General features: G+C 45.9%; 1 protein-coding gene across 3 annotated transcripts in view; it reads left to right on the top strand.

The window, feature by feature from the left end:
- Nsun2 (tRNA (cytosine(34)-C(5))-methyltransferase Nsun2) overlaps positions 1-14,006 on the top strand; it is an 87,786-nt gene that overhangs the window by 63,970 nt on the left and 9,810 nt on the right. For 2 of the 3 annotated variants that reach the window (XM_077687300.1, XM_077687299.1), the window contains exons 17-20: positions 1,471-1,609; positions 5,190-5,229; positions 9,087-9,211; positions 10,227-11,754. In XM_077687300.1, the coding sequence (XP_077543426.1) occupies positions 1,471-1,609; positions 5,190-5,229; positions 9,087-9,211; positions 10,227-10,435 (513 nt within the window). In that variant the 3' untranslated portion in view covers positions 10,436-11,754. Of the gene's footprint in view, positions 1-1,470; positions 1,610-5,189; positions 5,230-9,086; positions 9,212-10,226; positions 11,755-14,006 lie in introns of those variants that run through there. The other variant, XM_077687301.1, reaches the window with a different exon arrangement.

The raw sequence follows: 14,006 nt of genomic DNA on the forward strand, positions 1-14,006 counted from the left end.
TGCTACATCCATAGAGACTTCTAGTAGGCATTTGGGTTAATGATGGCAAATGAGAGAAAACTAGAAAAACGTAGTGGTGCTGTTACCACGCTGATCAAGGCTCTTTTGAGGAGCGAGTCAGTCAGTGTAACCGGTATGCTTTTCTATTATCCGAACTGGTCGATGCTGCAGGTTTGTTGCCAGACATGGTCAGTTCCCCTTCTCTTTTAGGAGGGTAAACGTTTATTGTAAAAGTAAACATAACGTGCTAGCAGACAACTTCTACTACTATTACAAGACTGTTCTAGTCTCCGTAGAGAATCGGCATTTCTAATCTCTGTAAATAAGCCAGCATCAGCAAAAATATAGAAACACAGAAAATTCTAGAATTGGCATTCCTCATTAATGACAATATTCCTTGATTCTGTCTATTATTTATGATACAAAATGACAGCCAGCATGCACAAGCACATCGGGAAACCACAAGGATTTTCTATTACAGTAAAACCTTGTTACAAGAGACACTGTTACAAGAGACACTTGGTTATAAGAGACATTTGAATGAAAGTGGTTTGGTTGGTTTTTCAATGTTCACCATGTTAGCAACATCTCATACAAGAGACCTTGGTTACAAGAGACACGTTTTTTGGTTCCCTTGAGTGTCTCTTGTAACAAGGTTTTACTCAATCATGAATAAATAGCTTTTTACCGAGATTGAAAATTGGAGTGCTTAAGAAACTAGCTGCAACACAGATTGTAGGCAGGCCAGTTGGTACATATAAAATTAACAGCGCGAAAGAACAGGACAACAGAGGAATAGACTAACACAGCGCTGTGTTAGTCTACTCCTCTGTGGTCCCGTTCTTTAGCGCTGTTAATTTTAGAAATAAGAAACTAGCTTACATTCTAGTAATCATCCCTTTTTATTTTTATCCTTGTGAAATCACAGGTAGCCAGCCACCTTGTTGACTTCTGGGCTAGTTAGTATTTTGACATTCGTTAAGCACAGCACACAGGAACAGGACACAAAGGAGGGACGTGGACACAGGCATGCAGTTTGACACGAATTGTCGAAGCTTGTTGCCAAATCGTACAAGAGAATAAATGGGTGTCAATTTTTTTCCTAGCAGACCGCTCCTTCATTCATGCTCAGACTTTGTAGTCTATTTTGTTTAACTCAGCACTAAGAATGGCGACGGCACTTGCCTGCTTATTTAGGAAATGAATAAAACTAATCTTTACCTGTGGGCCATCATGGGAAAACGCCCACCTTGAATAGCGGCGCCCTTTGTGCCAAATGCATTGGCAGAGGTCGAATTTCTTTTCATCCCTTGTTTAGGATGATCACATGGTTACTGTGGTGGGGCTGCCGACTGTAATAATAATCCACCATCCTGTGGAGCCCATTGTTCTCTCCAGCTCGAATCACCTCTGGAGCCCTGTCTTCCGTCTCAGTAAAAGTGACGTCTCTCTCTCTCTCTGTCTCCGCAGGGCGTTTCCATTATGATGCCCTACGTGGGCAGGCAGCTGGTGCAGATGACCAGGGATGACGTGTACAAGCTGCTGACTGAGGAGAACCCGCAGTTGAATACGTTCTCGCCTGAGCTGCAGAACGCGTTGGAGCAGGCAGGTGTGTATCTTTTATAAAAGGAAAACGGCAGTGTGCACTGTGTGCTAAGCAGCTGGGTATCCCCAAAAGTGGGACCCGTTGTGGTGAGGTAGTTGCAACGTTTCACAAACTAGGTTTCCACCTCCTCGAGGGTTGTGAAGCATCTCGTTAACCTGAAAAAAGTGACGGCACGTGATGCTTTGTCTGCTGACCTGCGTAATGTGAAAATGTCCCATGCAGTTAGTGCTGGGGCCTCTCAACATGTCAGAGAAGAATTAAACCTTGCGATGGTTTCGATGTCTGACATAGCCTCTGCGGACGTCTGCTGTTTCACTTTGCCGCTGCAGTTTTTAGTTTTGGGCTTTGGGCGTTGTTTATGAAAAGGAGTGCCGGTGGCAAAAATAACCACGCAATACCTGCTAGTTACAGTAACCAAATTAATGTGGCTGTAGTGTGTAAAAAAAAGACCTTGAGCATGTGCAGATGCGCAAAGCACGCATTCCACTGGAGGGACGACTGTGTACGGACCTTGCAAGTGATAAACCTTGCGTGCCTTCACTGCATCGCCACAGCCTTTGCAACCAGTTACACAACCTCAGCCATCCGGGCATTCGTGCTTGTACACGCCTTGTGACTGACTGTTACATTTGGCCTGCAATGCAGTCTGACTGCCGCACCTGGGCACACACTTGCATCCAATGCCAGTGTGCTAAAATCACCCAGCATGTCACTTCGCTGTCCAGGGCATTCCCCCTGCCATCGAAATGGTTTCAACACATCCACATCGACGTTATTGGTCCCCTTCCACCAGCCGGACCTTACCACTATAGCCTCACCGCCACTGATCGTTACACTCGACGGCCTGAGGCATGGCCTTTCGAAAGGATTACCACAGAAGACGTCGCTTCGGCTTTCTTTTTCGACTATATCCCACTTCAGCACGCCTCGTCGTGTTACAACCGATCAAGGACGGCAGTTCAAATCTTACCTCTTCAGGCTCCTCGGGCCTTCCACTGGGTTTGAGCATTTGCGGACAAGATGTGCAATAACCTCAGCAAGAAAGGCAGACTTGAGCTCCTAGGACATATAAACAGTGCCTGGGAGACGGGGACGCTACCCAAAGAATGGAACGAGGTGGCAATCGGGTTCCTACCCAAACCAGGGAAAACACCACGCATAGACAACATAAGACCCATCTCCTCACATCGTGTGGGGAAGGTGGTAGAACGTGTGGTCCTCAAAAGACTTCAGAGACATCTGGACATCACCGACTAGATGCCGACAACCATGTACGGGTTCAGAGAGCACCTAAGCACCCAAGATGTTCTCATACAACTAAATTATCTGGTCGTCAAGAAGGCAAAAAATCAGACACCCAGAGCGATTCTAGCACTTGAGTTGGAAGGGGCATTTGACAACATCGCCCACAACAGCATACCTGGCAATTTAACAAAGTGGGATGTGGGGCAAGCACCTACAAATATATGAGACTTCCTTCAGATCAAAATCGGAGAGGAGAAGTCGCGGCCGATAGTGTTGGGTGACAAGGGCACCCCGCAAGGGTCAGTCCTCTAGCCTATGCTCATTATTCTGACCCTCCTCCCCCCTCCGGCCATGCTGGAGAACATTGAAGGGATAGGCCATGCACTGTACACATGCGATATCACCATCTGGCCATCGAAGGTTGGATCGGAAGGCTGGATGGAGGAGACCCTCCAAAAAGCAGCAGAAATGGTCCACGGTTTCGCAAAATCATGCGGCCATTGTATTTTGCATCTTGCTCTCTTTTTCAGCAAACTATACGGAAATAATGTTTTCAAGAGGTCAAAATTTTGAGTGCAGTTGGCCTTTAAAGGGGCCATGCAGACAAAACACAAGTTTGGTTCATTCGAAAGATTGCCTCGTTAGAATCATACTGACACCACTTTTAATAAGGAAAAAAGGGACTGGCCATGCGACCCACTAGCTCATTTCCCGCAACGGAACCTATGATGTCATACGTCCCCGCTGTGCGATTGCCTGAGGACAGCAAAAGCAAACGCAGATTAGGCAGGGTTTATAAGCTTGCCGAACACGTTATTTCACATTCTTTTTATTACAGTAAGAATGGTGGGTAAACTGTGGAAGTTACGAAATTACAGGTAAACATAGAAGTACCGATGCATACTGCTGTTGCTACTGCATGCACTATGCTTGTTTTAGCTGTACAGCACTGCGGCGCTTTGGGGTTGTCTCAGCCGACACTGGCTGTTTGGCATAAGGCAATCGGTCTTATGTAACTGTATTTGCCAAGCAAACACCATGTTTCACGAAACGATTATTTTCTTCCTTAACAAGAACAAGCCAGGTACAAATAGTACAGTCAAAAAAATTCCCCCGCATTTCCCCGAGGGGGAGAATGTGAAAGTGCGAATGCACGGTTGTCGGCCCGCTTGCGGCGCTTGCGCTCGGCCCCCGCAGCCCACCGCCTCGCCGCCTTCTCTTCCATCTCTTCCATCGGGTTTGTAGTATCACGTGTACACTACGCAGTTATCAAGCCGCTATAACGCCGCTGAGTCGCCAACGCACGCCGCTGACGACGTAGTTTGAATGCGTTAAAGATATAAGGCGCGTCTAACACTGACATCACCGTCGCGTCCGTGGCTTGGTCGGTAGAGCGTCGCGCTGCGGCCGCAAAGTCCTCGGATCGAAACCTGGCGCCGGATGCTGTTTCTTTTTCAAATATAGAGGAGCACTGCGGACGCTAACGCCGCCGGCGGTGGATGGTTTGGGGTCGCTTATAAAGTGCATTCGCACTTAAAACAAAGCAAAGGCAGAAAACGGCCCGCCGCGGTATGGTCGCGCCATCTAGGTTGACAAACGGGAAACAAGGCTGCCCAGCACCTTGAGCACCTGCTCTTGTGATGTTATTGCAGACATCCTAAAAACATCTGAAAACACACAATTTGGCAGGAGAATCAAAATTTTAACCTAAATGATTAGTTTTTCAGTGAATAAAGCATTGTTTGCTTCCGGACAAGCGCTGGGGGCACTATAAATATAAAACGCGAAACTTGTATTTTGTCTGCATGGCCCCTTTAAGGCTACGGGCAACTGGGGAGGGGAGGGCAGGTGGGGTGGGGTATGATATAGAATTTGCTGTTCATTCATGAAAACCTCATAGCCCAATGTGTGAAACAGTCGGTTCTAATTTCTGTATTGTCCTGCTCCTCATATCGGCACTTCGAAAAATGTGAAGCAGAAAGCTGTGCTGCGGTAATTCTTATAAATTTTAAGGAAGATTAGCCATTTTTGGGAGTGATCTGCCAAAATACATGCAGCATTGTGCATTCAAATTTCTGAATGGTGCAAGAGACCACCGACTGCCTTTTAGACACACTATCTCCACCCCAAATTGAGTACCGTATTTACCCATTCCAACGCGCACGAGAAAAATGTGAATCGCATGTGCGTTGGATTCAGGTACAAATCGGAAGTCTTTTCTTTTTTCCTTCTTCCGGTCATGTAAATCGGGTGCGCGTTGGAATCGGGCGCGTTGAAATTGGGTAAGTACGGTATATTGGTGCAAGTGCAGAAGTTTTACCTTCCTGTTTTGTTACAGACAATGGATGCATCCTGCTGGTCTACTACCACTGTAAAGGGTGAGTGAAGTTCATGATTCATTTGGTCCTTGCACTAAACTGCTATTGAGACATGAAAACTTGGAAATATCTTTTGCTTGTCCGGAACGTAGTGAGAAATATTTCTTTTTAGGAGGCATTTTTAAGTAGCCCACGAAGTGTTTCTTTGGGCTTTGTTGCTATGTATGCAAGAATAATTTCACATTTGTTCGGCCTGATGAGTAAGATAGTCTGTATAAAGTTATGAACACGATAGCACATTGATAGGCCTCCCATCGAGGGGGAGTGGAGAACAGCGCTGGGGCAGTGTGCCCCCTCACCCGAAGTGCATGTGCTGGTAGGAGTGGCTGCTCCATGGTGCATAAAGGCAGAGCAATGACGGCAGGGATTCGAAGTGAGCTCAGGGAAGGAGTTGCCAATTTTGCAGCGAAACTGAGCTTTCTGCTGTACATACTTGACAATTTATACTTGGTGCTATTTACTGTGCTCTCTCTCTCTCTCTCTCTCTCTCTCTCTCTCTCTCTCTCTCTCTCTCTCTCTCTCTCTCTCTCTCTCTCTCTCTCTCTCTCTCTCTCTGTCTGTGTGTGTGTGTGTGTGTGTGTGTGTGTGTGTGTGTGTGTGTGTGTGTGTGTGTGTGTGTGTGTGTGTGTGTGTGTTCAAAACACATTTTAGGACACTTTTCCGTGAAGAAATTTTTGTGACATTCAGTATTTAACGCTTTCGTGACCGTAGACTAATCGGTTGTTTTTGGGTAGTACAGGAAATGTTTTTTTCTTGCCATAGAAAGTGATGATGCTAAAGTGTAAAGTATGAAATGGAGTAAGGATAGGTCTTTCCTGCAGTGATAATTTCAAACAACAAATTTATTACAAATTTCATGAGAAAATTATCAGAAAAAAAAGTAACAAAAAGAAAAAAAAATGAAAACATCAATGCTCTTTGCACAGGGTACATACAAAAAAAATTTTGAAATATGCAATTTGAACATAGAATAATACTGCAAATATGAGATGTGTAAATAAGTAAAAAAGTTACTCACATACATTCAAAAATGTAAACACTATTGCCTATCATCATGCTACCATGCAAAGCAGTTTCTCGACACGGTGAAACAGAGGTTGGCTGCGCATGTTCCGCAGACGTTTGTTTCTACTCAACCTTCCTTTCTTCGTAGCACAGTTTGCAGTTCCGGTATTTTTCAGTTTTTTGTGGTTGGTGCTGGCGACCCTGAGGTGCAGTTTTAGGGGACACAATAGGAGAGGGGCGGTGGGGCCCGTGAGATGTTGCTCATCACAGCCCAGCAGCTGATCAATGAGCTCAAGTCTGAAAGCGAACTGATCAGAGTGCAAGCTTCATGACAGCTCCGGAACTTCTTGATGCTGCCTACGAAATCAATGAACCGCCGTGCGCTACTCTGGGGCGCTACGCCAAGGTCAACTCCGGGCCGTCTTTGCGGACAGAACTAGACTCTTTGTGCAGCCGGCACCAAGTGGTCTCACCCAAACGAAGTAGGCACCTTGCAGATAAGATCTGTGCCCTTTAGAAAAGGCCAGATCTGTTTACATCAACACACGCCTGCGATAAAGCGGCCGGAGGAGGAAGCGAAGCTTAGCGGCGGATACCTGTTGATGTTCCGTGCCAGTTTGATGCGCTTTCGCCGTCCATACTAAAGTCTGACGAATTGAAGTCGTCTTCCATGTCTGTGCTGCTATCATCATTTACAGATTCCAGCTCGGATTCATCTGAATCCGTTGAAATTCGCCGTTCGCGTAAAGCATCGGTGAGCGCATCGGCGCTGTAACCGAAACCACGTGAGCTAGCCTCCCCGCCGGCAAAGAACATTTAAAAATCCCCTCAATGGCAGAGAAAAGAAACTCAAAAGTGAAACTGATGAAATACTTCCTGCTTTAACCTTTGGATGGCGTTAGCTGTCCAGAAGCGCCTGGAGAGTGCCAAAATTTGAATTTATATTCATCGATAATACACTATCGATGGGAATAGACGCGACCACGAAAGTGTTAACCTGGGTGGTACAGCCAGGGACAAATCAGCTGCGTTTCTGTGGGTTGTTTAGTACTAATTCGCAGCTATGGGTTTGCCTGATTGCATTAAGTGTGTTAATGCTGTTTCAGTTCTCTGGTGACAAAAGATGTGGTGCCATTCAGTGTATGCATTAAGTCAGGGGTGAGACAGCTGCGCATATTGCGCCTTTTTGATACAATTCCATTTTCCTGCGCCAAGCTGCTCCAAAAGCATGAAAATTGCGAAAACTGCGCCAAACTGCTCCAGAAGAGCCTGAAAGGCACGAATTTTGATGCTCATGTCAGTTCCGGCGGGGACGAAAGCCTTGCGCATCCTGGTCACCGCTTTTATTGTCGGTCAATTGCAAACACAGAAATGGCAGAAATAGAAAGACTGAAATGAAGCAAACGATAGCTTCTAAAACACGATTGGCTTTCCGTCCGGGTTCGCTGAAACGGCCTTTCTGATTGGGCATCGCTGTGGCTACAAACATGGCCACCGCCTGATCCGGCTGCTACTGCTTACTTCGCACACTCAGTGCGCATCGCCGATATTTTCCCTGGTATATTTTACGCAATCAGCTGGGTTCCAGTCTATTAATTCTATCAGTTGTGGCTCTGAACAGTGACGTTAACCCGGGGTTGTGGTTTGAGATTGGTGCGAGATTACGAGAAGTTGCGCGGCTCGAAAAAAAGTTCATTGAAATGTGGTTCCTAAGACTTCCGCGTGGCTTGTCCTAAAGTGCGAAACGCGGTGCGTGCATGTATAATTGGGTTCGTGAGGTGAACTTTTTGGCTCACTTTGGTGTTATAAAATGCTGAGGTGTTGCTGTGCTTCGAAGCGTGATCGCGAGCCTCGGGGGTGGAACGGTCGACACGAAAGTTGCGGGCTGTGCTGCGGCGCCGCGACACCTGTTCAGGCAGCGCCCAATGGCTGCAGGACTGCATGGTTGCCATAGCACGCGACTAATAACATTTGATGTATGCGAAGTGAAATTTAATGCCAAAATCTAGGTGGCTAAACAGTAACGCTACTCAAAAGAACGTGGGGTGAACGTGCGCCCCACGGACTGCAACGGGTAGGCTTGTTGGGCTATGCGACCGTTAGCTCGAAGTTGCTCAACTGCTGCCGTGACTGCACTCATTCGTACAACGCAGCCTGGGATTACAAAAATAATAATTTTAGCATTGAAATGGTAAAAAAAAAACACGCCACAAGTGCAGATCCCTTAAATTTGATAATGTTAACGGCAGTGTTGCGTACAGCCGCAACACAATATCACTAGTTAGAAAGGAGGTAGTGCAGTTAGAACTTTGTGATACTCTTAAAAAATTCTTTCACGTAAGGCTGTTTCAGTGCTCTGTGTATTTAAAACTGATTGGAATGTGTACTTGACCCTTCAAATTGCTAAAATTATGATTTTTTAAGCTCACAAGACAATATAATAAATGTCCCTAAATGCTCCAAATCAAGATTCTTCTGCTCCAAAATCGAAATTTTTCTGCTCCGAAAACTGCTCCCAAATCTCTTTGGGCTGTCTCACCCCTGATTAAGTGCAACTTTCTTTCTTGTGTGCTAATGTTATAATTTTCTTTCTAGCATGTAAACACGATCTGTGCTGTTCACATTGGCCTCCGGCTATTAGTAACACACGGACTAAATTTGTGAGGCAGTGAAGTTTCTTTTTAGCACATAAACAGTATCTGCCTTTGCATTGGCCTCCTATCATTACATCGCAGTTAATTTTCTTTGTGTTTCCCTTTGGACGGCCTGTATTGATCTGCAAGGGGAAAAGTGGTTCATTTCTTCTCAGCAAGGGGAGATGGTTCATTTCTCCGCTCTAATTTGTCTTTTAGGACCCCTGAAGAGTTTGAGGTAGTCCTGACTGCAAGGAAGGGAAAGTCAACTGTGCGTTGCTATGTGGCAAAGGAGGAAAAGGTGCACTACCTTCGCATATGTGACTTTGACGTCTCACAGTGGGGTGAGTTGGCCGGATTGGCATATTGCACTATTCATGCGGCATGTTTCTTGGCGTTTACTGTTCACCAAATCTGATCAATGAATGCACTTTAAATGTACCCGGATAAAGATAAGCGCTGAAAGTGGCAGCCATGTCCTTTTTATTAACCCTTTCAGGATCACGGACGTACATATACGTCCTGCAAACACCTTCAAAGTGGTCAATAACGTATATGTACGTCATTGCTTGTATGTTTAAAAAGCGCGTTTTTTTTGCCAACTTCTCTTGCTTGGCATGTGCTGCCACACTGCAGAAATACGTCAAATTATTTTCTTGCGCCGATGGGTCTTTTTTTTTTTTTTATGATTTATTTTGGCGCACCCGCTATCGCTTGCGCATCCGGTAACGAGGGGGTGCACTAGGTATCGCCCACCGGGTGCCCGGGCGCCTGCGAAACTGATAAGGCTCTTTTCTCATTGTTTTTATATTTATAGGAGCGGTGCGCCATCTATCGCTCGCGCATCCGGCCGCGCGCTTGCACGCAGCGGCTGGTTTCGGTATCATCCTCTGGGCACTTCTCGCTTTTTGCGCCTGCGAAACTGATGTCTATCTAATTTCAATTCACTCAAAAGGTGGCGGCTTGTTACTCTCTCGTTTTTATTTAGAATTTTTCTCGTCTTACTCATGAATAAACCACATGTATGTAACAACACAAACGATTTTTTTGTCACTTGATGGTCACCCTAAAAAACTTACGGTAATTTTGCTTGATATAGATTCATCCAAAGCATTTAAATCAGCAATAACAAAAATGCACCCTGGGGGGTCGCATTTGGCGATAAAAATTGTACCCTCAAAGGGTTAACCTATTATAGGTTATCACTGTTAAGACAGGGACAGAACTTGTAGGTTCACACATTTTTCACGCTTTATGGTAAAATTCAAGTTGCTTATGTGAAGGCACAGGGACCCTAGTGATGGTCGGGCAAGGTTGTGTTGTGCGCCACTGCTGATGCCTCCTCCTACTCCCTTTCAGAAAAGCGTGGCGAAAGGAAGGAGACTGTTAACGCAGCTGTTCCAGCTGTGGCTGGCACAGAAGAAACAGCTGAAGCAATGGAAGAGGGCACAACTGGAAAAGTGGGAGAAAGCACAACTGTAGCTGCGTCGGAGGGTAGGTCAATTGAAGCAGCTGGATACAAATGTGAACCAGCTGAGTCTACAAGTGACCCATCTGAAGGCACCTAGAAACAACCTGCCCAAGATGTCTGTCAGTCACCTGAAGACAGCCGTCAGCCAGCTGACAACACTTTAGTGAAACAACCAAAATGAATGACTAAGAAACTTAAGAAACTTGTTTTTATATGAAAGCAGGTGGTGTCACAGACTGGAAAAACACCAGAGTGCAGCAACCAGACACCAGCAACACCAGACTGTGGGGACTGAGTTTGGTTACCGAGCTTGGGATTATAGGGGTAGGGGTCAAATGGCTTTTGGGGTGTTCGGGGACCAAATTCCTTGAAACGAAGGCCGTGACTTTGAAATGACATAGCATTGACTTGTATTCCCCAGTTCGGGAGTTCTGCAAGTGGCTGAAAAACTGTGCAAAAAAAAAACCGCAGCGCACTTCTGATCATGGCCTGCTCAGACTTCAAAACGACGTGCAAAGCAACGCTTAACGTGCACGTTGTTTTGCGCATCATTTTTGGGCTCTGTAGCAGGTGCTGATAAAAGACGCACTGTTTTTTATCCTGCAGTTCTTTGGCCACCCACAGAACTCTCGAACTGAGGAATAAGTGTATTTTCACTCCAATGCCGTGCCATTTCAAAGTCACGGCTGTCGTTTCAGAGGAATCGGTCCCTGAAAGGCATTTAAAACACGTTAGAAAGTGCTGCCAACAAGAGTAGCGCATTGACATGTTATGATGTTCCAGAGTTTGCACAGGACGTGCAGGAAGGTTGCTATTTAAGTTAAATATTTTATGAGGTAAACGTGTAAGGACGCACAAATACTCCTATGTATGCCTGCTCATCATTTATCGTGCCTTTGCTTATTGTAACATCTACCATTTTGAATCGGCAGCACAGGCACTCCATTTTTAAACGTTAATGAAAGCGCACTGAAGCAAGCGTGCTTTTTTCCAGACTCGTAAATTGGCGTGGCTGGCACACCTGTCCCAGATCCAAGTTACAACCTAAACTAATTGTCATTTCTGTGACCTTTCCTGTCTCAGTTCTGACAAAAGTTTCTGCAAAGTTCATTATATGCATACTACATTATACCCAATACAATGCTGTCTTTATTAAAGTTGTCCCGAACTGGGCAAAGTTGTAATTTGAGAAAATGAGTGCAGCCACGTTCATACGCGTAGGACTGTCCTAATACGAAACAATAAGAAATCACGATGCAGGTACAACTTGCCTTTAAATTTTCTTATTAGTTTTCATCGGTACAGTAGTAGGTCATTGGAATTGCGACCTGCCTTTTTTCTATTGCCTTTTAAGATGGCGACAATCATCAAAAATCTTGTGCCATCCTCCATAATAAAGCATTCTGCCCCGTTAAACCTTTAGCATCTCTCCTCCTGTTTTTAGGTTAAATCAACCATTGTTCTGGGGTTTGTTAGAGATAATTGAGCAGCAGAATTCGATAGGGAAGGGGGTTCATAAGATTGGGATGTAAAGTAGGCCGCACATGCACACACATAGACTGAATGACTCTTCATGGTTTTGTTTTGTGGTACACTAGTGAAAGAGCAAGTATGCAGCGAACAAGACAGAAATGAGCAGTGGGAGGATGATGGCAATTCCAACTGGTTCATACTGAGTAAAATATTTGCTTCAGGACTTTGCAAGTGGTTAGAGCTAACTGCAAGAAAACGGTTCCAAAAGTGCTTTTGGTGTCCTTATGCCCGGTACATTGTGTGGCCCTGGACTAGTGGTCTTTTTTAATTGGCAGCGGCATTCACTGGAACAACGTAAAATGAAGGAACATTACACATTGGTGGGAGTACAGTGCTGTGCACCTTCACACAGAGGTAACCATTATGCAACTTGGGCATAGTGTACACTCGGAGCAGATGAAATGTTTCACATTTCAGCCGCTACTGCCGTGGTAAGGTAACTACTCCGCGATGTGGTACACCTGAAACTGACATGTTGGCCATGGCACCCGAAAGTTCGAGTTCGCCTGCAGCCAGAATTCAATACTGAGGTTGAAAAACTTTAATCGCCTCTGTTGGCTTGTTTTTGCAGGTGCCTAAAATTTGCCTGCGCAGTAGATGCAGGTTAAGTTGGGCAAAGGAAGTGTGCAAAATGGGAGAGAAAACTGTCAAGGTTATCCAGTAAACGTATTTGCCATGCAATTTTAGCCTTGACAGTGGGCGAAAATGTTAAGTGTCAGGTCCTGTTTCAGCACTTGCAGGAGCCAGAAGGGATCTAAACAACTTGTTTGCATTGCGATTCCTGATGGTTTTAGAAATGCAATGTCCCGTGTTTATCAGTACCCAACCCAAAAATAATTTAGTGTGCGTGTGTGTGGCCACTTTAAGCAGGGGTTTGGAAAGTATCTCTGCCAGGGATTGAATTGGTTCCACTACTACCAAAATAGGAATTATGGCCGCTTGGGCATGACTTTTTGCAAACAAGGGGTTGCTATAAACCTGACTGCACGTGGTTTCCCCCGCCTCCCTGTTGAGTTGGCTGGTGTGAAGTCCAGGGGGCAAAAAAAAAAATTAATGGTTAGAAGATTTTTGCCTCTTTTAAAAACTGCAAGGCTAGGGGTGGGATTCTCTGTTTTGTCCAATTCATGTTTCGAGCAAGCCCTGGTTGGCTAAAAGCAGACAGTGAGCCATGACGCAACACAAGCAAGGCAGACCCGCCACAATGGCTCAGTGGCTAAGGTGTTGTGCTGCTGAGCACGAGAATGCGGGTTCAATTCCCAGCCAGGGTAGCCGCTTTTCTGATGGAGGCGAAAAGCAAAAATGCCCGTGTGTTTGAGATTTTGGCGCACATTAAAGATTCCCAGGCGGTCAAAATTAATTCGGAGCCCTCCACTACGACGCGCCTAATCGCCAGCTTTGTGTCGGCGCGTTAAACCCTACAATCAATTAATCAACAAGCAAGGCAGGGTGTTGGTTTCTGCTAGTGTCATTGGTCAGAGGACTTACAAATGCACCTGGCATGACTGAAATGGACACGAAATGGATTTTTTTTTAAATGGACTAACTCGGAATTTCGCCCCAGACCCCAGACAGATCACCAGAAGTCAGTGGTGAAGTGAACACTGAGCCCCAACAAGATTCGCGCCTTGAAGAATGTGGCTACATTTTGCAGTGATGCTACCGCTGCGCCAATTGCGCCAAACTGCGCCCAAGTGCTCTGGCTGCTACATCCTGCTACATTTCCTCTAAATTTGGCGATTCTGCGCCCAACCTGCGCACAAGGGTGTACGCCGACTTTCAGAAACGAAACTAACTACTTGAGGTTCCCCATTGAAAGCGACATCGCGGTGCACCTGTTTACAGGACGCAATCCGAGCTAAGCCAAGGCAAACTGGCCCTCGTTGAGATAACGGCGATGATGCGTTTTGCGGATGGCGCCTCGTAGGCGTTGTGAAATCTCCCCTTCTACCCGAGACTGTTGACTGTTAATTCCATGCAGTGCGCTTCGCACCTTTTGGGCTCGCGAGACTGGCTGCCGCCGTCTTCGGGCCGCGATATGCGTCGTGATATGCTGCCGTAGTCGTGAGTGAAGCTCGGCAACAACGTCAGGCGTTGTGAAATTGCCGTACTCACTCGCCAACGCGCCCCGACAGCGT

Source organism: Haemaphysalis longicornis, unplaced genomic scaffold, assembly GCF_048455015.1.
Source record: "Haemaphysalis longicornis isolate Haplotype H1 unplaced genomic scaffold, Haemaphysalis longicornis Haplotype H1 scaffold_1, whole genome shotgun sequence".
NCBI lineage: Eukaryota > Metazoa > Arthropoda > Arachnida > Ixodida > Ixodidae > Haemaphysalis > Haemaphysalis longicornis.